Source organism: Kryptolebias marmoratus, linkage group LG20 (assembly GCF_001649575.2).
Source record: "Kryptolebias marmoratus isolate JLee-2015 linkage group LG20, ASM164957v2, whole genome shotgun sequence".
Classification (NCBI taxonomy): domain Eukaryota; kingdom Metazoa; phylum Chordata; class Actinopteri; order Cyprinodontiformes; family Rivulidae; genus Kryptolebias; species Kryptolebias marmoratus.
The window spans coordinates 22431103-22455402 of NC_051449.1; the positions used below are offsets into that span (position 1 = coordinate 22431103).

Sequence of the window (24300 nt, forward strand, 5' to 3'; positions counted from 1 at the left end):
TAAACGAAATAAACATTTGAAATATATGAGTTTGTATATAATGTATGAATATAATATACAAGTTTCACTTTTTAAATGGAATTACTGAAATCAATCTACTTTTTCATGATATTCTAATTTTATGACCAGCACCTGTATATGCCAGCTCATTTAAAACAACAGTAAGTTGTAGATGACTATGTGTGCTGTAACACGACAAGACTGAAGAAACTGAGGAAACACAAAAAACAATAAACAAATGCTAGGTGTAAAAATCTAAAATATATGAATCAGAAATGTGATTCTAAAATTTAAAAATTAATTAAACCAAGACACTAAACAGGAAAAAATAAATAATTAGAGCTTAAAGTGAAATAAAAGTTACTATTGTTGCAGTAAAAATGTTAAAGTAGTTAAGACTAAAGTAAAATGAGTAATAAAAAAATGTTTTAATTTTAATTCAGTGAGAGTCAAATTTAAGAGTGTAATGTTTTAGATTAGTGGTGTCCAGTCCTGGTCCTGAAGGAACACTGTCCTGCATGTTTTAGATGTTTCTCTGCTTTAAAACACCTGATTTGAATGACTAAGTGATTAACAGGCTTCTGTAGAGCTTGAAGAGCTGCTGAAGAGCAGAGAAACCACTAAAACATGCAGGATAGTCACCCTCCAGGACCAGGACTGGACACCACTGGTTTAGATGATGAATTACCAGCATTTACAATCAGTTTCCTGTCTGTCAGATATGAGTTGAACAGTTCCAGAGATGTTGAGTGATCTGAGCCTGTCTAACGATCTAAAGGTACCAGTACGGAAGGTTTGCTCAGATCCATGTTGTGTCTGAGATAATTCGAAATATTCATCAATGCTGTCTCTGTGCTGTAATTGAATCTAAAACCACACTGGTATATTTCATAAACGTTAGAGGTATTTAAAAAATCATTTAACTGATTGAAAAAAGCTTTTCTGAAACTTTACTTCAAAACATCAGGTTTGAAATCTGTCTTTAGTTATTAACCTTGGAAGCATCTAGATTATTTTTCCTCTTGTAGGGTTTAATTATAGCAGTCTTAAAGGCAGTAGGAGACACACCCATTTAAAGAGAATAATTAACTATTTTAAGCATGCCCCTTTATTTAAAAAAATCAGTTTTAAAAAGGGATGTAGATATGGGATCTAACAGGCAGGTTGTCTGATTTGATTGGGAAATAACTCTGCCAAGCATTTCAGCATCAATCAGGACAAAAGTCTTGAGTGTTTCCTCATTAACCAACAGGAAGTTCTGAGTGATGATATTTGTGTGGTAAGTCTAAGAAAAACTTGACCTTATTCTTTCTATTTTTCTTCAGAAGTGGGCTACAAATTCTTTTTTTCTGGAGCTGTTGAAATTGCTCAATTCTGTGTGGGCAGGTTTAGTTTGTCAAAAACAGAGAACAGATTTCTAGGATAGCTTCTTTTTTTTTTTTTTTACTGATACAAGGTATTATTTAATTTATTGTTATACAGATATTTTTATTTTTGATGTTTTTTTCTTTGTTAGGTAAACAACAGAGGGGACTTGAGTATCAAATCATTTCATTCCTATATTCCATCCCAGATTTACTCCTATTAGATTTTCTGTTCTCTTCCTTCCCTTTCAGGACGGAACAACAAAGAAACCAAGCACTTCAAAATGCAGAGAAACTCAAAGAAGCTTTCAAAGATTATAAAACTACAATTTCAGTCAAACTCAAAAAGGTACACACATTGAAATGATTCTTTCTGTTCCTCATAAAGAAATGCTGTTGTTGGCTGTTGATGCCAAAGATGTGTTTTTATTTGTGCTTTAAGGTTATGGAGAGCGAAAACAAACTAAAAGAGAGTCTGATTGAGTGTGACAGACAAAAACAAGAACTGGAAATGAAGTTTTCAATGTTGGAAAGAGAGAAGGCAGAACAGAGCCAGACTGTTAGGTACGGACTGTCTCTTTGTCTCTGCATCTATACATGGGGTTTGTGATGTTTGTTTGATTAAAAGGATAACAGGAGATTTTTATTCTTAATTGCAAATATTACTGTTTTCTTCCTGAAAGTGAATTGCCTCTCTGGATGACGTTTCTTCTCCCCTGTTTTACAGCCGGCTGCAGGAGGAGGTGCAGGAGGCCAAAGCTGCAGCTGCTGACCTCCGATTACAAGCTGATGACGCTGGACAAAAAGCCTCTCGGCTGGAGCAGCAGCTTGTGGCTCGAGGTGCGGAGTACAGAGACACAGCCTCTCTGAGCAGGGCGCTGGAAGAGCTGCGAACTCTGACCTGCAGCCAGGAGCAGAGGGCAACCCAGAGCCAGGCAGAGCTGTCCGGCCTGGAGGCCATCCTGGCTCTGCTGCACCTACGTGAGGTGAACAGGTTCACACTCACTCAGCTACAAAGCCTTGTTGCATCCATAGTTTCTTTGTATAAAGCTGGGTAACTACACTAAACAAGTCAGCAGAATGCCATACTTATTGTTGTCTAAGGCTGTTTATTACATTCATTCAGGGTCCTGAGGGGCCGCTCTGCACCTGTCCTTGCATGCTGCCCCAAGTGGATTATTCAGGAACTGCACACCTGCTGAAACTGAAACCAGGTAGGCTGAAAATTCTGATGCATCAGGACATTATGACCCCATTTAGACATGCATGACAATCAGTCCTGAGCGATAGGATTACAATCCGAGTAGGTAATACAGGTAAGAACGGCCTTTATACACATACATTTGGTGTGAGCACGATCCGTCCGGAGCCAACCTGTAGCACATTTTACTGAACTGAGGTTACCACGCTCCAGCAGTAGTGTTATTACCTGGACAAAAGACTGGACAAGGAAAAAAATATCTACGCTCAGCTGTCAACTTATTAAAGATAATTAAACAGCTATCCTTGGGAATATGTTGAAGATGCAGCTTTTTTTGTTTGGTTATAGCTAAAAGTTTTGTTGAAGTTTTTATCAGAATTCTTTAACATAAAAATGTCAGTTTTGGGGGGATTTCATTCATCAGAGTGAATTGCAGTGTGGGAGTTTCTTTAGTTTGTTTGTTCTGATTGTTTTAGAGCTGACTGGATCTCTGTGGTTGTGTCAATCACAGAACAACAGTCTGAACGGCATTATGTCTCATACTCGACTAATTAAACAGCGCTGATGAAGCTGTGCAAAAAACAGCTGATGGTTGTCAGCACAGCACAGAGTTTTACTAGTTTAAATCTTCAGTTTCTGACCCAGATCGCTGCTAAGTTACTAATCATTGTTCGCTGGTTTATTTTTCCTATTTTGTTATTTTTTTTAGGTAATTAAGGTCATCAAAAGAAAACTCAAGTAGCGATTTACATTCAAAAGAGCTGTTTTTGTTACACCTCCACCTAAAAAAACATCTGAAAGCAAAAGTCCTACTTAAACATTAAAATGTAGACATTAGGACTGAAGAAAAATCAATTTTTTCCTTGTCTCGTCTCTCAACTGTTGTAGGTGAAGGCTACCAGCAGCTGCTGCGAGTGCTGCAGGTGAAGGAAGCTGAGAGGATGAAACAGAGCACCCTGAACGAGCGGCTTCAGGAGCGTCTGAGAAGAGCGCAGGAGGAGATCGCCTCTCTGCAGAACTCCATGGCCCAAAGAGCCTCGCACTTCCAGAACCTCCACACAGAGCTGCTGAACAAAGTCAGCAGAGCCACGGACACGGAGAAAGAGGTGACGGATAGAAAGATCAAAAGTGTAGCTTCTCAATGTTATATTTAATGTGTTAGGTTAGGGTTATGATTTTTATTTCTCTTTTATCTCAGCTAAAGAGAAAAAGTGCACGAGTAGCTGCTTTGGAGAAACAGTTACAGGAGAAAACCTCAGCGTACAGTCTGGCTGCGCTGAAGAACACGGAGCTGGAAAGTCAGCTACAGGTAGAAAATGACAACAACAACAATAAAAAACATCCTCCTTAAGTTTGGTTTCACCAAATCTCTGCTGTGTTCTTCTCAGGTTTTGAGAGTCAGGATCAGCTCGTGTTCTTTTGTCTAATTACAGGAGAAGACCAGTGCCCTGCACCATTATCAGTCTCTGATGACCAAAAAGCAAAGAGAGTACCAGCAGTCTCTGGAAAAGTGTAAACAGTCTCATTCTGACCAGCTGACAGAACAACAACACAGGATAGAAATGGTGAGCTACAGCTTTGTCTTCTGCAGTTTTTGCTTCACTACCATATGTGATCATTTTTTTTATATAATAATCAAACAAGAATGGTGCCATAAGTATAACTGAAGTTAAGTAAAACCTAAATGACTGACAAAGATTTGTCTTCCAAGTCAATAAATATCCTCTTTATCTTAATTGTTCCTGTGTTGTGTCCTCTGCAGCTGCAGCTGTCTATGGAGGAGGCTCGGTCTGGACTCTTGGAGATGGAGCAGGAGTTGAGTTCTCTACACAAGGAGCGAGAAGAGGCTCAGAAAGCAGCTTTCCTTTTACGGACCTCGCTAGATCAGCTGACACAGGTTCAAAAACTCCCGAGTATATTATGTAATAAAGAACAAAAAAAAGTTATTTATACTTGAAGGATTTCTTTACTTTCATTTCAGGAGAAGGAGGTTGATGTTCGACACAACCAGGAGTTGCTACAGACTTTCCAAGAGCAAGCATCTCAGTCTGCTACAAAGGTCTGTGCAAGGAGTCACACTGTACTGTAGGACACAAGACACAATGATCTGGTTTTCATTAGATCCACAGATTTATCAAAAACAACCTCATGGCATATTATAGTCTGTCCTCATTTAAATACCGAAGTCTTGGCCATAATTCAGAAGCAGGGTGTAAAAATCCAAGCCCACTCTCACTGCTTTCCTAAGAATTCAGAGCAGCGAGAAGTTCCTGATCAGCTGTGTTGACATTCAGTAAGTGTAACCTTCTTCATAAAAGCAGTTTTGTTAACACAATGCCAAGGTGGAAAGACATCAGCAATGATTTTAGAGAAGCAGCTGTTGCTGCCTGTCAATCTTGGCTGGGAAGGGTTAAAGGTCATTTCCAAACTATGGAGTCCATCAGGGAGAATGATTATTCACAGACTGTAGTCAGATCTCTCAGCTTGTTCACCCGGAGATCAGACCGTTCAACGCTCAGCAGCTCCATCTCAGAGTCTACAGGCCTCAGTTTGTTTCATGTGAAGGTTCATGACAGTGCAACCTGAAAAAGACTGAACTCGTTTTGTTTGTTTCAAAGTGTTCTCTTTCTCTAAATTAAATCTTAAACATTTATTTGAACAAATCACAAGACATCTGGAAGAACTTGCTTTAAACAGATGAGAGCAAAGTGCAGTGCACAGCAGCTTTGTTTGGAGTTCATGACAGGACAAATAGAAAAAGACTGAATAAGTAGGCTTGTGGGAGAAAGCCTGTAAGCACAGTGTTGGAAGGTTGATGGTTTGGGCTCCTTACAGTCATTGAGTCGCCCATGAACTCCTCTGTAGATCAAAGTATCTTAGAGTCAAATGTGAGGCCATCTGTCTGACATCTGTAGCTTGGACCAAACTACATCAAGGTGCAACAGAACGATGATCCCGAACACAGCAGCAAATTTAAAACAGAACGCCTCAGAAAAAAAACAGGAATCAAGGTGGTGTAATGGTCCAGTCAAAGTCCTGAAACTCAACTTGATTGAAATGCCACGGAGGGACCTTTAAAAGAGTCAAGCAGAAATCAATGTCTGCAAACCTCAATGAACTGAAGCAACGTTGTAAAGAAGAATGGGCCAAAATTCCTGTACGTTTAACTGCACTGAACCAAGCACAGAACATGAAGCCCAACACAGCCACTGCTGCTAGTATTCCCATCTTCTGCTAACATTGGTACTGAAGATATGATGTTCACCGTCAGTAACTCAGTGTGTGTTTACACATCAGATAACTGAACTGCAGTCGTGCCTGTCGGCATCTAGAGAGGAGCTGAACTCCTACCGGCAGCAGATGGAGGAAGTAAAGAAGAACTATGAGACTGAGCTGCAGAAGAAGAATGACAAGGTGCAGTATTAGACGCACTGAAGAAAACTTTCAACCCGTTTCCTATTCTGCAAGAAAAGCAATGCACAGTGACCGTCCTCAGTGCCAGGCTCTCTTCTCAGGTGTGTGTTCATTTTTTGTTTCTTGTTTTTCAGATGTCCTTTCTGCAGGAGAAGCTTCACACCACCAGTGTGGCTTATCAGAGCTCCTGTGAGCAGAACCTGCAGCTGCAGGTGTCTCTGCAGCAGCAGCAGACCATGCTGACTGAGAGCACGGCCCGGGTTTCTGAGCTGGAGGAGAGCCAGAGCCTACTGCAGAAACAGGTACGTCTTTGGAATGAGCTGTTCTAGTTCTGTGTCTCTACTCTATCCTTTTCATTTAAAAGAAATGATCATTTACATTGTTTATTATGTATTAGACCAGCAAAATAATCTTTTTTTTCTTTTGATTTAATTTGATTGTTTTTAGCTACAAATGCAAACGTTAATTTATGCTGTTCTTTACTTTGATTGTAAGCAACAAATGTTTAGATTTTGGACAGTTTTCACTTTATTGTATCTGTAATGAAATATGATCAGATACGTTTTTTCCTGAGAAAAAGGCAAATATTTTTGCACATATTTTTACAGGATTATATTTAAATGAAATGATCTGAAATAAGTTTAAACTACTATAAGAAGGACTTTGTCCAATTTAAAACTGACCAGATATTTTCCAAAGATGTTTTTCCGTTCAGTGGCAGATGGGTAAGGAGACAAAATCCATGGAGCTGGTATGTGAATATCCTAACTGTGGGTCAGAAATCCAGCAGGAGTTTCATTAGGGAAGCAATCCTACACATGGGTGTTGTATGCAGTGTTAGATTGCACCTGTCTCAGTGAATTTCTGTGGAGCCCAGTCTTTCTAAAATCTCATGAATCAGAGGTAGTGTTAGTTCAGGAAGGCCGTCAAATCAGGCTCCGCCAACATCAAGTGTTCACCTTCTTACATACCTAAATTAATCTTTTAGTGACGTTCAAATTCGTTGTGAGTCCTTAAAAACTGATAGAGCACCAAATGAGAAACCAGGTAAGTTTTCTTTCCTATTGGGCTAAAAACCAGATCAAATTTGTTTTGGCATCTTGTAGCATTTCCTGTGCTGGGCCAATCACAGCCTTTTCTGACATTTTTTTACACTCACTTTGATCACTTGTAGAACCCGTTAGAAACCTGTAGGTCCTTATTACATTTCTGGTTGTGTACTAAAACATGTCGCAGTCACCTAGCTGGTGGTATTACGAACATCTTTGAAGGGATAGTTTAGATCTTTTTGAAGTGTGGCTTGAGTAAAGGCTATAAATGGGAATATCTTACCTGTTGAAAAGAGCTCTTTAAATGACCTCTGTTTGGAGAAACAAAGTTTATTTCTTACAGGACTGATGAGCTAACAGCTAGTCTGAATGCAGTCAAGACCAAAGAGGACTGCTGCCATCTAAAAACAAAATAAAATATAAATGATAACATTTAAAATAAGAATTAAAGGACAATCATAGAAGTAGGTCCTCTGGGACAAGCCATTATAAGCTCATATACAGTATACAGTCCAACAGACCCACTTTCAAAGTGGATCCATGCCGTCTTTAAAGAACTCGAGTCCTCAGAATTTCCCAGGAGTTCATGTAAACACTCCTAATGAAAGTTTTACACTGCTGACAGTTTTGCTTTGCATGATTATTTTAGCAGAAATATTATCAAATTCTAACTGAAAGGCTGGAAAAAAACCCAGAATTCTATGTAAATAACTTTACCTCACAGCTGATGTAAAGGTTTAAGAAAGAGGGTTTGCATGAACAACTATAAAGTTTAGAAATTGGTGTTTTAAGATGGCAACAATCTGCTCTGATCTTGGCTGCGTTCAAACGAGTTGTTAGGTCATCAGTGCTGTTGAAAACCAAACTATTTCCTTAAAACTAGGCAGTTCAAAAAGCTATCTACAACAGGTAAGATATTAATTCATAATAAACAAAACCTCATGTTAAATTGGCTGAAACATCCTTTTAACATGTTTAGTGGCATTGAGCAGTATTTCCACCTGTTTTATGAGAGTCACCATCTTCAGTGTCCAGCCTGAAACATTATTTAGACTATTTTCACCTTTCAGTCAGGCAAAACAGAAAAAAATCTGATGCTAACATTGTAATGACAGAACATGTGGGTTTATCACAACTGATACAGGCATATCAAAGTTCTACAATAATACCACAACCACATGCTTTCCTAATGTTGCACAGGTCTGGTGTAAACAGATGAATAAAAAGGATTTCCTGCCCATTTCCGTTCATTGGAGATGCAAAGAGACGGGGTGTGTGTTTTGGTGTCCGTCTGCAGGTGTCCAGTCTGGAGCAGCAGCTGGAACGAGCTCGGGTGTCTCTGCAGGATGAAGTGAGGAGCAGAGAGCAGAACGCACAGATGGCCTCAAAGGAGCTGCAGGAGATGAAGCAGCAAAACTCAAAACTCTCTGAGTCCATCAGGTGAGGACAGACAGAACGAGCAAGGACACTTGAACATGTCTTTGAATAATGAGCAACAAGGACAAGGAAGCCTTTTAAAACATCTTTTTATGGACAAGTTGTGTTGATTTCACTATAAAAATTAAAACAAGCATTCTTGAAGAATTGCATATTGCTTTCTGCTTTGTATGCCAAAGCTTTAAACAGATCTGGTGTATTAACTACCAGGTTACAGCTACTATCATGTAGTGATGGGATTTACAGCTCCTTTCTGGGATCCACATCATTTGGTTCAGCTCACCAAAAAAGAGACGGCTCTTTTGGTTCTCAAACAGTTCTTCACTTGCTAACAGGCAGAGAGGGTTGACTTCTACACTTATTGTCAAAGTTTCAAACAACAATCTTGTATAATCTTTATGTGCTGAAGCACCTAAAGTATGTGTTGGAGATCAGTCTCAGCTACTACCATCCCAAAGTTTAGCACATTATCTGTAAAACTGATAGCGTTACTGACATTTTGTGTTTGCTAAGGTTGATTAGCTGTGGTGGCCATCTTGAATCCGGGTGACTCCAAATGTTAATGAGATGTAGATTCAAATCAAATGATTACTTTCTGAGAGTTTCGTTAAGATCCATCAAGATTTTTTGATTTTAAATTTCAAGTAGGATTTGTTGAAGTGTTTTTTTGTCATGAATGTATTCTTCTTATTGCAGTAAATGGTTTCATTCACAACTTTGAACATTTGTTCATCCTTACCGCATGTTCTGTGTTTTTTTGGTGGCTGCAGCCGTCTGACTTCAGAGGTACAGGCGTGTGGAGCTGAGCTGGTTTCTAAGGCGTCAGAGTTGGAGCACCTGAGGAGCGAAGTCTCCATCAAGTCGGCTCAGATTGAAGGCCTGGATGAGAGCCTGCAGCACACGAAGAGCCAACTCATCAGCAAGAGTTCACAGAGTACAGTATTCATCGTCCTGTTTTTGTTTTTCCTCCTAGAGAGGAGACTCTTTTCTTTGTGCTAAATTAGCCTTTAAGCAGTAAGTTATAATTCCAGAACAACGTGAAGATTGTGAGATGTATCTAGGCTGCGTCCTGCTCTGTCACTCTTCGTCTCATTCTTATCATTCCTCGTCTTTCCTCAGTTGAAGAGCTCGAGGAGAAGTTCCTCCGTTCCGAGGCAGATCGGATCAGCTGTGCACAGAAAGTCCAAATCCTGGAGAGACGGCTGCACACTGTGCAGGGAGAGCTGGCTGACACCCTGGAGCGTTTCCAGGAGCTCAAGGACGTCCTGCAGAAAACCCAAACCCTCTCTGAAGAGCGGCAAGCACAAGTGGACAAACTGACAGGCCAGCTTAGGTGAGGACACGCTGTCATGTGAGATATTCTTCAGCACAAAGGCCTCCAAACCTCTTCTGTTAGAAACGCCATCTTTATCACCTGCAGTCAAAGGTGTAACAGTGAGAAAGACATCTGTGTGTTTATCTGTCTGTTGAGTTACCAAAATATCTCATGAAACACTTGATGAATTTTACTGAAACTCCCAGAAAGTAACCACTAGATAAACATCTACAACTGATTAACTTTTGGAGTCAGCCCAATTTAAGATGGCTGCCACAACCAACTGACCTTGGAAAACACAACTCTGTCAGTTTTACAGATACTGACTTTGAATTCAGTATGTTAGTGGGTAAAAGTCAGCTGCAACTTATAATTTGAGCACCAATTGATTGTGTGAGATCTATGCTTAAAACTTTGCTATTAACTATTGGAGTCAGCTCTGTTGGTTAGCAAAATATCTCATGAACCACTGCACAGATTCAACAAAACTCAGAATGTAATCATTGGATTTATATCTGCAACTGATTACCTTTTAAAGTCAAGTCAATTCAAGATGGCTGCTGTAGCTAATCAACCTTAGCCAAAAAACAACTTTGCCATGTTTACAGATATGGGGCTAAAAATTGGTGTGTTAGTACCTGACAGTCATTCACAACACATTCTCTGAGCACTTACAAATCACAGGAGGTTTAGCTCATAAGATGATCCTAGTTTAAAACTTTGGCATGAAAGATGGTGGGCAATAGGTATCCCTTAAGAATGCTAGGCCTTTAATTTATTTGTGTAAACAAGCAGTCATTCATGTTAATATTTAAAAGTTCTACTTGGTTTTAGATTTTTCTCCTGATTTTACAGTAGACCCCATGAAGTTGCAGTTCACAGTTTGCAGCCTCAGTCATTTTCTTCTTAGAACATAACTCATAATTGTTCACAGAAATGCTCGCAAATTCACAGAATTGCAAACATCCTCTGCAGTTTTGGCTTTTTTCGTGACGTTATACAATTTTTCATGTGGTTTAACAGTAAATTATTAAGAACAATATAACTTACTGATTTTGTAACGTTCCAGCGATGCTGGGTGAGCCAGAAAGGCTGCTTGGAAGTCCCTTGGAAAACAAATATATGGATTTCTTTTAGTTGTGTGTTCAGATGTGGTGCTTTTATCAGTTCTTCTTTCAGTTTTGGTTCAACTTTTGTGTTCTGCTTTTGTTGTTGTTGTTGGCACCATGGGTGAAATGTACCTGGTGTAGAAAAGGGGAAAAGCACTTCTTTTTGGTTGTTTAAAACTACAAACAGATAATAAAACAGTAACATGGGGAGAAGTTGTCTGGGTTGAGGCTCTGCCTTTATCACCATTAGCAGTTAGTAAAACGCTACAATATAAATGTAAATTCAGCATGAATTACATTCTAGCACTGCAGGAAACACATCAGTACAGTTTATGGGTTTATCTTAACTTTTTTTTAGAAGTGTAATGTTTTAAGCTTAGTTTGATATTTAGTGTTTTGGGAACATATTTAGGGTTGAAACTAAAAAATAGTCTTTAAAAAATTTTTTTTTTTTTTACCACATTCTAACTTTGGGTTTTTTCGCGGGTTCTCTAGGAACGTAACCACTGCAGATTTCGGGTTTCTACTGTATACCTGAAAAAATAAAATAAAAACAAAAAAAACAAAAAAAAACTAACTGTTTTTCATAGACATTTGTTTTTCCTGAGGTGGAGCTTTTGTTGTAGTTTGTTGGGACAGATTTACACATCTGCTTTGTGATGTTTGCAATCTGTAAGCTTCGTGTTGTGGAACAGAATAAGTACTCAGGTGAATGATCTGCAGAGAGAAAGAGGATATTGTGGTTCACTGCTCATTTTTCACTCAGTCTTCTACATACCTGTGATGACAATAAGCCCTATGACAGACAGGTGAAGACATGAGTATCAACAAAACCACAAACCACAGACATGAGTATCAACAAAACCACAAATATATATATATATATATATTACCATTGAAAGGCTGTCTTTTGTTGTTTCCTTCAGTTATTAAGCATCTTTTTGAGCATTAATAATCAGATTGGCATCTTCTACCGTCATTAATAACACCTGTGTGTGTGACGTTACAGTGAGGTCCGGAGGCAGCTGGAGGAAAGAACTCTTGAGGTGTTGGACATGGACAGTGCACTGAAAGAACGACAGGGGGAGCTCCAGCAGAGATCAAAGCTGGTAGAAAACTTCTTCTCTTTGCCTGTCAGTCAACTTAAACTCCTTTGGTGCCACATCCCCTCACGGATCTCTCCTTGTGCTTTGTGTCGTCCTCAGCTCGGCCAGCTGGACTTGGCCATCAGAGAGCACAAGCAGGAGATGGAGAGGAAGGTGGAGTCCCTGCAGCAGAGCCTGGAGGCCAAAGAGATGGAGCTGAGGGACGCTCAAAGGGAGGGCATGAACAGAAACACAAAGGTCAGGGTCAAAACAACATATTTTATCTGTCACAAAAACATCACACCTGACTTCTTGCTCCAGTAAAATTATTAGTTCAACTTGAATGGCTTTGGATCGTTACCTTGGTTCTCCTCCTACCATCCACACCATCCGTCTGATCAACCTGGAGTTGCATTTCCTTTTGCGTCCATATCCTGGGAAGTTGGCTACAGTCTCATGAACCTTTTACGTTTTAATAATAATGGCAACTGAAGCTTGAAGGTACCTGTAATACTAATTAAGGTCAAACACTTAGTTTGAAACATGACTTTAATGCAAAGATTATTAGTCTCTTTCAGGGTACCAGCAAATGTGTCTGCGGCTGTATGTGAGCTAATGTTGGCTGTTATTTTACTTTATGAAAGGAAACTGAGTTTGACTGTTTTAGAAAGAGGTGTCAGTGACGTGTATTTTTTTTCAGCGTGCCCTCATAATTTGGGTATGGTAGAAGGGAAGCGCATATTTGTTTTTCAATACCAGTATCTGTGTTCCTGTTAGGAGTCACAGGAGCTCCGCCAGCAGCTGCGTGAGACCCAGCAGAAACTTCAAGACGTCCTAGAAGAGCTCGAAGAATTTCAGCGTCGCTGTGAGGCTCTGACAAAAGAGCTGGATGCTGCCAAGCTGCAGTGCAGAGAGACGGTGAAGACAAAGTGCCACATGTCATTCTGCATTATGGAGGATTTGACCATTTTAATTCTAGACTTTATTGGGTTTGATTAAACAAAAGAGCAAGAAATCATTTGAGCAGAATAGGAAATGTTCTTGGCATCAGCAGGATTTGTACAGTCTCTTCCCTCTGCAGTAGTCCTACCGTAGATGGACCATGCTTCATGTATGGGTCTGTACAGGAGGCCCAGCTGTGCAGCGTGGAGGAGGAGCTGACCCTGAAGGAGGCGCAGAGGCTACAGGAGGAGGCCCAGCTGCAGAGCACTGTCACCGCTTTGGAGCAGGAGCTGGAGCTGGAGAGGGAGCAGCACAGCAAGGAGGTACAGCAGCTACTGATCAGGGGTGATGTGGTTCACAAGATCCACAGTTCAGTCTTGTTTCAGGGTCAAGGTTTTTGGTTTGATTCCTTTTTTGCTATTTAAAATAGTATATGTTTTGGTCCAAAACATATACTAAGGTATCACATAATAGACATATACCAAAACCTTTGGTATATGTCTATTTTGGATTTATAGCCCCCCCTGGAGAAAACTCCACCAGCCGCCACTGTCTCAGAGTATGTGTTGTAAATGACTCTCAGCTACTACCACATTAAATTTTAGTTCAATATCTCTAAAACTGACTGCATTATAGCCAGTTTTGTGTTTGCTAATGTCCATTAGCTGTGGCAGCCATCTTGAATTTGGTTGACTCCAAAAGTTAATGAGTTGCAGATGTACATTCAATCAGAGTTTCATTGGAATCTGTCTAGTGGTTCATGTGATATTTTGCTAACAGGACACACAATAAACTCAGACATAGGCAAAAACATTATTGGCCTTTTGCCTTCAGTGGCAGACAATAAGCAGTGTTTGCTGTGGAAATTTTTCTCCTGCATTGCAGTTTTTGCCCTAATCTGATTTCTGAGTCAGTTTTATTTTGTAACAGTAAACCTTTTGTGTCATCTGGATAAAATTGCAACAGTTTCTCGTCGCAATTTCTCAGCATCTTATTGGTCCGTACACTTCCTGTCTATGTAAGAGCAGCTGTTGTGGGTTTTCAGCCTCTGCGGTTGTCCCAGTTGTTCCTCAGTGTCTGATTTAGTGATTTTTTTTCCCTCGTTTTATTTTTTATCCTGTGCGAGTTCCTTATTTCTCTGATCTCAGACGCAGCAATGTGAGTGAACCTAACAGTCCTGAGCTCACTTACAGGAAAGGCTAATCCTGAATGTTTAGCTAGATTTTATTTTCTACTTTCCATTCCATCATCTGTTTAAAATACAGCTGAAGTCACTATAATGCTGCAGATTCTGAAGGTGCCTTAAAAAACAGAACAATACTGACAAAGCAGGAGATAGAAGCAAAGACTTGTGCCTTTTTTCCTTCCCGTCCTAAAAGGACATTTTGCAGAGGGTTTCTGTGTAAAAGGTATAACTAATTAATATCTTACCTGTTGTAGACGGTTCTTTGAAGGATTTTTCCATCTTAACAGCTCCAATCTCCAGAATCTCATAACAGTATTTTATAAACCTTTACCCTGCCGTCAGCTTCATATCACACAGCTCTTTATGTAGAAGTCTGTTGTTATTTAGAAGCACAAATACCAGCAGCAGCGACTTGAAGCACTTCCGAAGCATCCAGGATTCACATCCACCAAAATCATCATAATATTTTTGCCCAACTGACTGTAGTAGAGTTTGTAATGTAAAGGGTTCAGAAAAAGTGATTGAATTAACTGCTAATAAACTTTGATGATTTGAGATGTTTGAACCCGTTCAGCACCAAAATAATAGATATATTTATAAAAACGCCTGGTCTTTCTTGTCTATTTTTGTCAATAATTGTGTCAAAAAATGCCCTATGTGTAAATAATTTACACCTTCTTTTCCAGGAGAAGTAGAACTTTCAAAATCTGTCAAGTATTTACCATTCTTAAGTAATTAAGTACATAAAACTGTGTTATAAGAAGAAAAGGACAAAAACGGAATTGAATTGTCTTCAACTTTCTTTTTATAAATTCTTGAAAGATGCAGATTGAACATTTCTGGAGCTTTCCGAGTCGCCGGTGATCACCGTGATTTTGAAAGGGTGTGTTTGCTTGGACTGTATAGATGGACAAAAAATAGTTAGTCCCACTACCAAGGTGGATTTTGCTGTCCTAAAACAACTCTAGTCTTCAATGTTTTATAGCCTCTAAAGCAAACACTAATTTGTAATTTGTCACATTAAATTGCCAGCGTTTGACTGGTTCTTTCTCAGTCTATTGCAGACTTTAGTCCACACCTTTAACACTTGCAGGATCAGATACTGTAACGCTGTCCTTAAGGAGATATAACTCTGATTAAAGAAGAATATAACTGTGTGCATTCATTTGTTTGTCATTTTAACAAGATATCTCACAAACCACTTGTTGTATTATAATAAAACTAAAAAGTAATCATTGGGTGTACATCCACAGCTGATTACTGTTTGAGATGCAGATCCATTCAAGATGCACGCCACAGCTAAAGCAACCTTAGCAAAACTAAATATGGCTCCGACTCAGTCGATTTAACAGACGTTAAAGCTAAGACGTGGTGTGGTAGTAGCTGAGAGTGGTGCCCAACTTATATTCAGAAAGCTAGCTGATGGTGCAAGGTCTGTTCTATTTGGCATTAACTAATGGAGACGTCTGTGTCTGTCTGTTAGCAAAATATTTCAAAAATCACTGGATGGATTTCATTGAAACTCTCTGAAATCAATCACTGGATGTTTGGAGTCATCCCAATTCAAGATGGCCTCCACAGCCATATTAGTATAGATATTTAGTTACATTTCTGTGTGGCACATACTCACAATATTGCACGAGATTGCTTGTATCGTTTTGAAGGTTTGACCAACGACTACAACTCAGTCATTTCTCATCAAAGGATGGGTTTAAAAGTTTAAAACTCTGGCATAAAATGGAGATTTCTTAAAGGAGTGCCGAGCCTTTTTAATTTGAAAACAGTTCAATTAATTTGTTGTCTTGTTGCTCACAGCTGGAGTCTCTGCAGCAGACTCGAGGTCAGCTCCTCAAGGTGTCGGAGCAGATCTCCTCCACCATGCGCTCCTCCCAGGAGCAGCTCACCGTTAAGCTCCAGCAGAACCAGACCCAGTTAGAGGAAGCAAAGGCGCATTACAACCAGATCAAAGCCCAGCTGGACGAAGCTACGGTTGAGCTGGATTACAACCGTAACCAAGCTGGTCACCTCCGTACCCAGCTGGACCAGAGCCAGGCCCAGCTCCTTCAGAGTAAGACCCAGCTGGAGCAGAGCAGGATTCTGTACGAGCAGACGAGAGTTCAGAACGGTCATCTACGAGCCCAGCTCGAGCAGCTCACTGCCCAGTTAAATCAAACCAGAGTGCCGGTCGCTCAGTTTCAAAGTCAGCTCCAAGCTTCTGAGAAGTCAGCTGACTCTCTGCTCGTCAAGGTACAGTTTTGTTTGTTGTTTTTTCCATGTTAAGGCAGTATCTCACTGGGCTGCAACTAGTTAGAGATTGGTATCCATGAAGGAATCTCCAAAATGTCTCGTGACTTTCATGGGTTCACAGTGTCATCATGGGGTGTCTCAATGCATCTCAAGAGCGCTACAGCTGTATTTTGCCACCTGCGTGGAGCTCTCCTCTGACAGAAAACATCTGAGGCAAAATTCATGCTAATGATTGAAAACCTGCTCCAATTCTGCCTGTCTTCACTTCAAAAGTGTACTCCAGCAGATTAAATCCTAAACTTGGTGTCAAGGTGGAAACAAAATGAGACGAGTTGTCCAACAAAATGTGTATAACCAAGAATGAAGTTTTGTGAGTCGTGCACACCAATATAGGTCGTAATTTTCACAAACTCAAAACACAGCTGCACGACTCGCTTGTCACACAGTCGCAAACACTCAAAGTTCCGTGAGACTTCAGTAGAAAATTTACATATTTTCCTGTAATTTTTCCGCAATTTTGAATCACCAACTAGTCTTCAGAGATACCACCTGTAGCTTATGAAGAAGTTGAACTTTGAACTAGGGTTGGGCAGCTGGATGAATGTCTCATCCATCAGAGTCCTTCACAATCATCTTTTTTTAATATATTTCTTTTTCTTTTTTTTTTTAAGAAAAGCAATATTTTCCAATTTATTTTAGCTAGTTCAATTTTCCTTTTCAGGAATCCTGACCTGTAAATGAACGTAGTATAATATACACCTGCTCAGAAAAGATCTGTTTAATGATCTCAAAATAAATTTAAAAAAAAATCAAAGAAACACTCAAACACACCTGGGTGAATATATTGCCAATTGTCCATTGCTGAACAGCTGCCAATTGAAAGATTTTAGCTTGTTGCCCAACTCTGCTTTGAACCTTCTTCATCAGAGTTCTTATCTCCTGACAGGAGTCTGAGGAAACCCGTCTGCAGGCCAGGGATTCCAGTCTGGGACGAGCCGCTGAACAACAGAATATCTTCAATCACACGCTCTCACTTCCTGCCCTGCACAGATTTACAGCCCCTTCAGTTCCCAGCCCCTCTGCTCTCTCACCTCCCTCCCCTCCCAAACAGCTACAGACAACTATCCACTCTCCTGATCACTCAGTACACCTGCGCTCTTCGACACACACACAGCTTACTCACACACATCTTCAGCTGGCTGAGAGCCACCCAGGCTGTGACTGGCTTCAGAGCAGCAGCATCGACTCCTCCCTGGACCTCCCTCTGAGTCTGAAAGCCACACTGAGAGAGGTGTTCAACAAGAGGCAGTGGGAGTCTTCCTCACCCTCCATTTCTTCTTTCCCAGAATCAGTGGACCACAGCTGGCAGGGGCTCAGCGCCACAGAGACCTCTGCGGTCTCTGACCAGTCCTTTAATCCGCTGACGTACATGGTGGACAAACAGAACGACTCCAAAGTCAGCATGGAGGCTCTGTCAGCGCTGGAAGATGAGCAGCAAAGTGAGTCAAGGAGGGAGTCTGTAAGCACTGTGATGGCTCAGGAGGAGGACATTGATCTGAGCTCACTGACGGGGATGCTGAAGTTTGTAAATCAGACGTTAGCCATGCAGGAGGATCCTTCTGTATGGAGTTCCACAGAGCAGGTCCAGACCTGACATGTTCCTCCACTGCAGGTAAAAACACTCATATTAGCTGGACCAAAAAAACAACAACATCATTACCCTATAATATGTTAGATGCTGTAAAGATGTGTGGCTTATTTATTTGGTAGAAATGTTTTTACAAGTTACATTGATAGAGGTATTTCTGTGTAACGTCAAATATAAATAAAAACAATGTTATGCTAATGGTAAAAGGTTAAAGTAAAGTAATTATGAACAGTCAGTATCTCGCCTGCAGTAGTCAGCAGTCAGCAGTCAGCGTGATCTCAGTTTAGAGAATCATGGAGAAGTGAAGCTAATACAGAGCTGTGGAACCGTATTCACCCTAATTACAAATTTCTTCTGTTTTTGCTTTCTTATCACACTTAAATGTTTCAGATCATCAAACAGATGTTATCATCAACGATAACCTGAGTAAATACAACAATCAGTTCTCAAATGATGATTTCATTTCTTATGGGGAAAAAAACAATCAAAAATAACCTGACTCTTTGTAAAAAAAAAAAAAAAAAAATGTAATAGCCTCCTTAATCTAATAACTGGTTGAGCCCCCCTTGGTGGGAACAGCTGCAGTCAAGTGTTTGTGACACCTGGGAACGAGTCTTCCTCTCAGCTGCGGAGGAATGTTGCTGCTGTGCTCCGGATCATCGTCCTGCTGCAGAACCCAAGTGACGAACTGACGGGCGGACGTTCTTCTTCAGCGTTTTCTGGTAGAGAGCAGAATTCATGGTTCCGTCAGTCACAGCAAGTCGTCCAGGTCCAGAAGCAGCAAAGCAGCTCCAAACCATTATACTATCACCACCATGCTTGCCTGTTGACATGATGATGTTTGATTGTTTTTTAAAGTACTGTTAATTTTATGCCAGATGTAACAGAATGCACATTTTCAAAAATGTTCAAACTTTTGTCTCCTCAGTTCACAGAATATTTTCCCTAAAGTCTCAGGTATGGTCAAGATGTTTTATTGGCAGATGTGAGACGGGCCTCAGTGTGACAGCAGTGGTTTTGGTCCTGGAACTCTCCTATGTTCTGAAACATTTAAGTCTGACAAAACAGAAGAAACCTGTAAGGGGTGAATACTTTTATACAGCACTGTAGTTACTCTGAACCGGACCAGTTAAAACGTGCTTTCTAAGGCCCCATCTACACTACAAGATGTTTTTTTCTGTTTTTTTTATTATTTTTATTTTTTCTCCGTTTATATAAAAAATAACTAAGTAAAATATGCCAAACAGGCTGTTACATTATTGTTTCTTAAAAGCTCACACGCAGGCACAAAAAAACAGATTTTATTTTTAAATGTCCACTTTGAGAATGAATTTTAAAAACCCGTTGTTCTCACCAAAAACTCTCGTGCGGACAGGAGAGGTGCAAACGCTGCAGAAAATCTTTTTCTGCTGTCAGTTTCTGGAACGCTCAAATAACAGCAACAAACTGAAGCCTGTGGCACTTCCTGGAGGGATTATATAATGTTTCTGCAGAAATAACCATGTCGTACAAAATTGACAGCTGAAACAACGTTTGTGTGAACCGCTATTAAACTTTGGAGTTTAGAGTTGTTAAAAGTCAGCAATCATCACTTTGGTCCTGCGTTTGTCTCATCAGTTGTCAGAATTACACCTCTTCAACCTAAAGCTGTTCACAGAGCTATCTACAACAGGTAAGATATTTGTTTTCAACAGAGCCTCACTTCAAAATGACTGAACTACAAGATTTGGGCTCCGGTCTTGATAAATGTTTTCTTTTCTTTTTTAGGGAACGGTTCACATTGGTGGCATACTTGTGTTTCTTTACACATGTTCTCTAATCCTGTATTTATTAGTATTTTTTATGACATCCATCTTTCTGGTGTTGGTAAAATCAAACTGTCTGTGCTGGAACACAAATATTAAAGTTATCAAGGTGACCTCTTCATTCAAAAAATGCACTTCTTTTATAAAAATGTAGCATTTGTGTTGCCTTTTGTATTATTTTATGACAAATTTATATATTTGAACACATTTTTAATCAGTAAATTAAATAGTTTTGATATCAAACCCTGTTGGCTCTTGGTTTTTTGGCTCATGAACAGTGAAACTGTCAACCAACTGCTTTGTTTTGCTAACGCTGAATTGAACACAGGCTCAGTGTGCTTAAATTGGATTTTGCCCTTTACATAATAAAATTGAAGACCTACCATTCTTTAGAGACATTTTAGCTCTGTATTTGTAAAACTGATGAGTTGTAGCCATTTTATTTTAGGTTATTGTTGATTAGCTGTGGCTAATTGATCTCAATTTTGAATTGGATTGACTCTAAAAGTTAATGAGTTTTAGATGTACATTTGTCTTTATGCTGAACAACACTTCCAAAATCAGGTTTGGAGACAGTGGGACTGACAAAAAGACAGGAGACAGAACTGGAAGTGGCAGAGCTGAAGATGTTGAGGTTCTCCTTGGGAGTGACGAGGATGGACAGGATTAGGAATGAGGTCATCAGAGGTACAGCTCAGGTTGAAGGACTGGGAGATAAAGTTAGAGAGACAGACTGAGATGGTTTGGACATGCAGAGGAGGGACAGTGGGTATATTGGTAGAAGGATGTTAGAAACAGCTGCCAGGAAGAAGACAAACAGGAGATATATGGATGCAGTCAGAGAGGACAGAGGACACAGAAGACAGAGTTAGATGGAGGAAGATGACTCGCTGTGGCGACCCCTAAAAGGGAACAGCTGAAAGAAAAAAAACAGCTGTGTGGTTGTGTTAAACTTCCTTTAACAGCTGTGAATAGTAAAATGATGCCAGGATGTCACAACACCAAGTTTATAAATAATTTTGTTCATTGCTTTCACACATTTAGCTTTCTTTACTTTTGGTTCTTCATGAACCTTTCTGTGTGAATCACCAAGCTGTGGAGGAGCTGCTGCTGCGTGGATGATGCTGACTGGGCCGAGCGAGGCCAGGTGTATGTGATCATTCGGTTTCCTGTTTCATACTGTGTGTTCACACAGTGTCTGTGTTTTACCCTAAACCCAGAGGTGAAAGAGGCTGCTCACTTTATCAGAAAACCCAGTGTGCGGATTGGTCAGCTTCAGACACCTGATCCACACACACACACACACAAACCAACCATTCTGCATCACTACGTCAAAGCCATCATCTAAAAATACACATTTATGCAAAGTAGTACAGACTGAAAGCGCATTGTCAACTACCAACATGGTTTTGTTTTGTTTTCAAGCAGTAACACACTTTGACACTTATTTGTGACAGTCCCAATTTCAAACCAAGTTTGGATGTTGTGTAAAATTTAAATAAATACATAATTCAATGGTTTTTAAATCTTGTAAACCCATATTTTATTCATAATGGAACATTAAAACATATCAAATGTTTAAACTGAGAATTTGTACCATTTAAAAAAAAAAAATAATAATAGTAACTTTGCGTTTTATGGTGGCAACACATTTCAAAAATGCAGGACCAGGAGCAACAAAAGGCTGTAAAAGTAAGTGTAAGTAATGTTCCTCAGTGGAAATTCAGAAGACTTTAAATATCCCATCATCTACAGCTAATAATATATATATTTTTTTTAAATCAAGAAAATGTAGAAATCTCTGAGGTCAAATAACAAGACTGAAAGTCTGTATTGGACTGTTGTGATCTTCAGGCCCTCGGGGGCCACTGCATTAAAAGCAGATCTGGTTCTGTTCTGGACATCACTGCATGGACCCAGGAACACTTCCACTAATCATTATCTGTAAACACAGTTCACTGTCCATCCGTAAATGCAGGTTAAAGCTCTATCAGGCAGAGAAGAAGCCAGATGTGAACACCATGCAGAAACACTGCTGTCTTCTTGGGATCAAAGCTCATTTAAAATGGACTGAGGAAAAGTGGAAAACTGTTCTATGATTAGAAAAATCAAAATTGTAAGTTCTGTTTGGAAACCACAGACACCATGTCTTCCATATTAAAGAGGAGAGAAACCCTCTGTCCTGTTATCAGTGCACAGTTCAAAAGCCTGCCTCTCTGATGGTATGGGGGTGCATTAGTGCCTCTGGCATGGGAAGCTCCTATATCTGGAAAGGCACCATCAATACAGGTTTTAGAACAACATATGCTCCCATCTCGCAAAAAAGACCCAGGACCGTTGAACTGCTAGAATCCTCCATCAGACCAGAATGGGACAACATTCCCTCTAAAACCTCCAGCAGCTGCTCTCCTCACGTCTTTAATGTTTACAGACTGGTGTTAGAAGATGAGAGGATGATTCACAGAGAGAAACACGGACCTGGAACAACTTTAAAGAGATGCGTTGCTGCCATCAAATGTCTTAGTTTAAACATTTCATCTGTTTGTTCCACTGTCAATAAAATATGAGTTTATAAGATTTACTTTTTTGGAGTGTTTTGGTGGTACTACAGTTCTTAATAAAATATGAAATGTTATCAAAATTGGAAAAAAGTGTCTGAAGAACTTTTGAGCAGCTATTGTTCCAAATTCCTACATCTTTCATTTTTCTTCTATAAGTCCAATAATTTCAGACTTTTGTGATGATCCAAGATGACAAAATGCCAACGTTTTAATGTAAAAAGTGTAGAAGAGTAAAGAGAAACAAGATCAAAAGAACTGTTAAAACTGCCGCCAGTGGCTCATTGGTGTCACCATGGTAATCACACACCTGTCTGTCACTCCCTGACAGCACTCTTCGTGAGACAGGCAGGCGGAAATGCGAAGTAGTAATTTTGAGCTGTATGAGGCTGAAGCTTCTGGTCATCTTCTATGTGTCTACAGTGTTTTCTGTAGGAGATATGACAGGTTAAAAACATCATCCACTGCCAGTTTTGAGGAGAAAACTCTGAGCTCAGACACAGTGGGAGTCAATGAGAGTTTGGATGTGCACTCTCTGCTTTGGGGGGATTTGAGTGAAACTTTAAGTCCTACAGTGGGTAAAAGACAAAGTATAAGTATGAACTTTAAGAAAAGTGCAGATTATGGAAATAGGAAGAGGTTGTTTGCAAAAACTGAGGAAGAATTCTACAGCTTAGACTTTAGTGACAGCATCACACTGCAAGTTACCGTGCAGAAGACTGGCTGTGCAGGTGCAGGGGGCTGAATTGTGTGTTCTGAATCAACCAGCTGCTTGGACACAAGGGGATGTACCATCCGTACAGAAACTTTTACTTTGTTTAGTTAGAGAGTTCTGAATCTGTTGAAGAATGTGTTTGCTCTCCCTTATCGACAGTGTGATCAACTTTAACTCAAGATTCTCAGTTTGAGCCTGGATTCATTTTTCATGTCACGTAAATGTTACCTGTTTAAACATTGAATAATTTTTTTTGCAATAAAAAAAAGATTATGCACATTTATGTATTTTTTAAAGAGCTTTGAATTTGAGGTTTGTTAGTCAGACATGTCATATGCAGAGGATGTGGTTGCGGTATGTGACATGCGAGCGAGCTGCGCTCCGTTTCCCTTATGAAAGTTCCTCAGTATCAGTATGAAACTAATGTCTTTACAATGGTCTGTAATTATTTTTATTTGCATTTACAAACATAACACTAGTAAATATTCATGATTGCTTTTGATAGACAAGTAAAGCCTTCAGTTAGAGAAAAGTTGGGTTTAACTTTTCTGATCGAGATCTTTGAAAGATAAGTTATGTAATAAAGGACACAAACATGTCAGTACTACTAAATGAATTAAAAGATGATGTGTACTTTAAAACACTCCATCAAACAGATTAAACCTGCTTAAATCTAAAGAAAAAGAGGTGAAAATCTCATGTTTGTGGCCTCTGTACACAATAGGACCTTTCATCATCGAATACCCTCTCCCCCGTCTCATCTCGTTTCCCCTTTTCATGCATTTATGCTGCTGTTGCACGTCAGTCATTTAGTAACTTTTTAGAGATTTTTTTGCGTGATATCTTTGCTGAAATAAACCCTGTTTGCCTGTAACGCCCTCATTGCTCAGTTTATGACAACCTTCACCTAAACTCTGGTTGAAGGCTGGTAGGCGATATGCATTCCTTCAAGGAATGCCATTGTGTTGATAGTCATAGCTTGGGTTTAGTTTCATTTTAAAATTCTTTTTCTGTGAGCTTTTCCTCTTGTTTTCAGTGCTTAGTTTTGTATTTGAGTTGCCCTCACACCTTTGACCCCTAACATTAGTCGTTACTTTTTGCGTTCCTGTGTTCACTGTCGAAACGTCTCCTTGTTTGGTTTCCAGCTGACTGTAATTGCCGTCTACTGCTGGGTCTAATCCTTAGCTGTTCTTAAAACATTTGAAAATTTGGACTTGTTTTGGAC

At 39.8% G+C, this 24300-nt stretch overlaps 1 protein-coding gene across 6 annotated transcripts in view; it reads left to right on the plus strand.

The window, feature by feature from the left end:
- ccdc18 (coiled-coil domain containing 18) overlaps positions 1–24300 on the plus strand; it is a 42398-nt gene that overhangs the window by 7298 nt on the left and 10800 nt on the right. Inside the window, exons 1-23 of one of the 6 annotated variants that reach the window (XR_003039823.2) lie at positions 654–778; positions 1617–1713; positions 1807–1928; positions 2092–2350; positions 2491–2578; positions 3454–3671; positions 3764–3874; positions 3999–4130; positions 4328–4462; positions 4547–4624; positions 5863–5979; positions 6114–6281; positions 8326–8468; positions 9236–9399; positions 9585–9798; positions 11899–11998; positions 12095–12232; positions 12752–12892; positions 13102–13239; positions 15918–16349; positions 17296–18021; positions 19615–19669; positions 19765–20100. Coding sequence is in view for 3 of the 6 variants with exons in the window: in XM_025009232.2 (XP_024865000.1) it covers positions 1617–1713; positions 1807–1928; positions 2092–2350; positions 2491–2578; positions 3454–3671; positions 3764–3874; positions 3999–4130; positions 4328–4462; positions 4547–4624; positions 5863–5979; positions 6114–6281; positions 8326–8468; positions 9236–9399; positions 9585–9798; positions 11899–11998; positions 12095–12232; positions 12752–12892; positions 13102–13239; positions 15918–16349; positions 17296–18003 (3703 nt within the window). In the remaining 3 variants the exon portion in view is untranslated. Of the gene's footprint in view, positions 1–653; positions 779–1616; positions 1714–1806; positions 1929–2091; positions 2351–2490; positions 2579–3453; positions 3672–3763; positions 3875–3998; positions 4131–4327; positions 4463–4546; positions 4625–5862; positions 5980–6113; positions 6282–8325; positions 8469–9235; positions 9400–9584; positions 9799–11898; positions 11999–12094; positions 12233–12751; positions 12893–13101; positions 13240–15917; positions 16350–17295; positions 18022–18387; positions 18524–19614; positions 20103–24300 lie in introns of those variants that run through there. The other 5 variants (XR_005234584.1, XR_001808928.3, XM_025009232.2 and 2 more) reach the window with 5 other exon arrangements.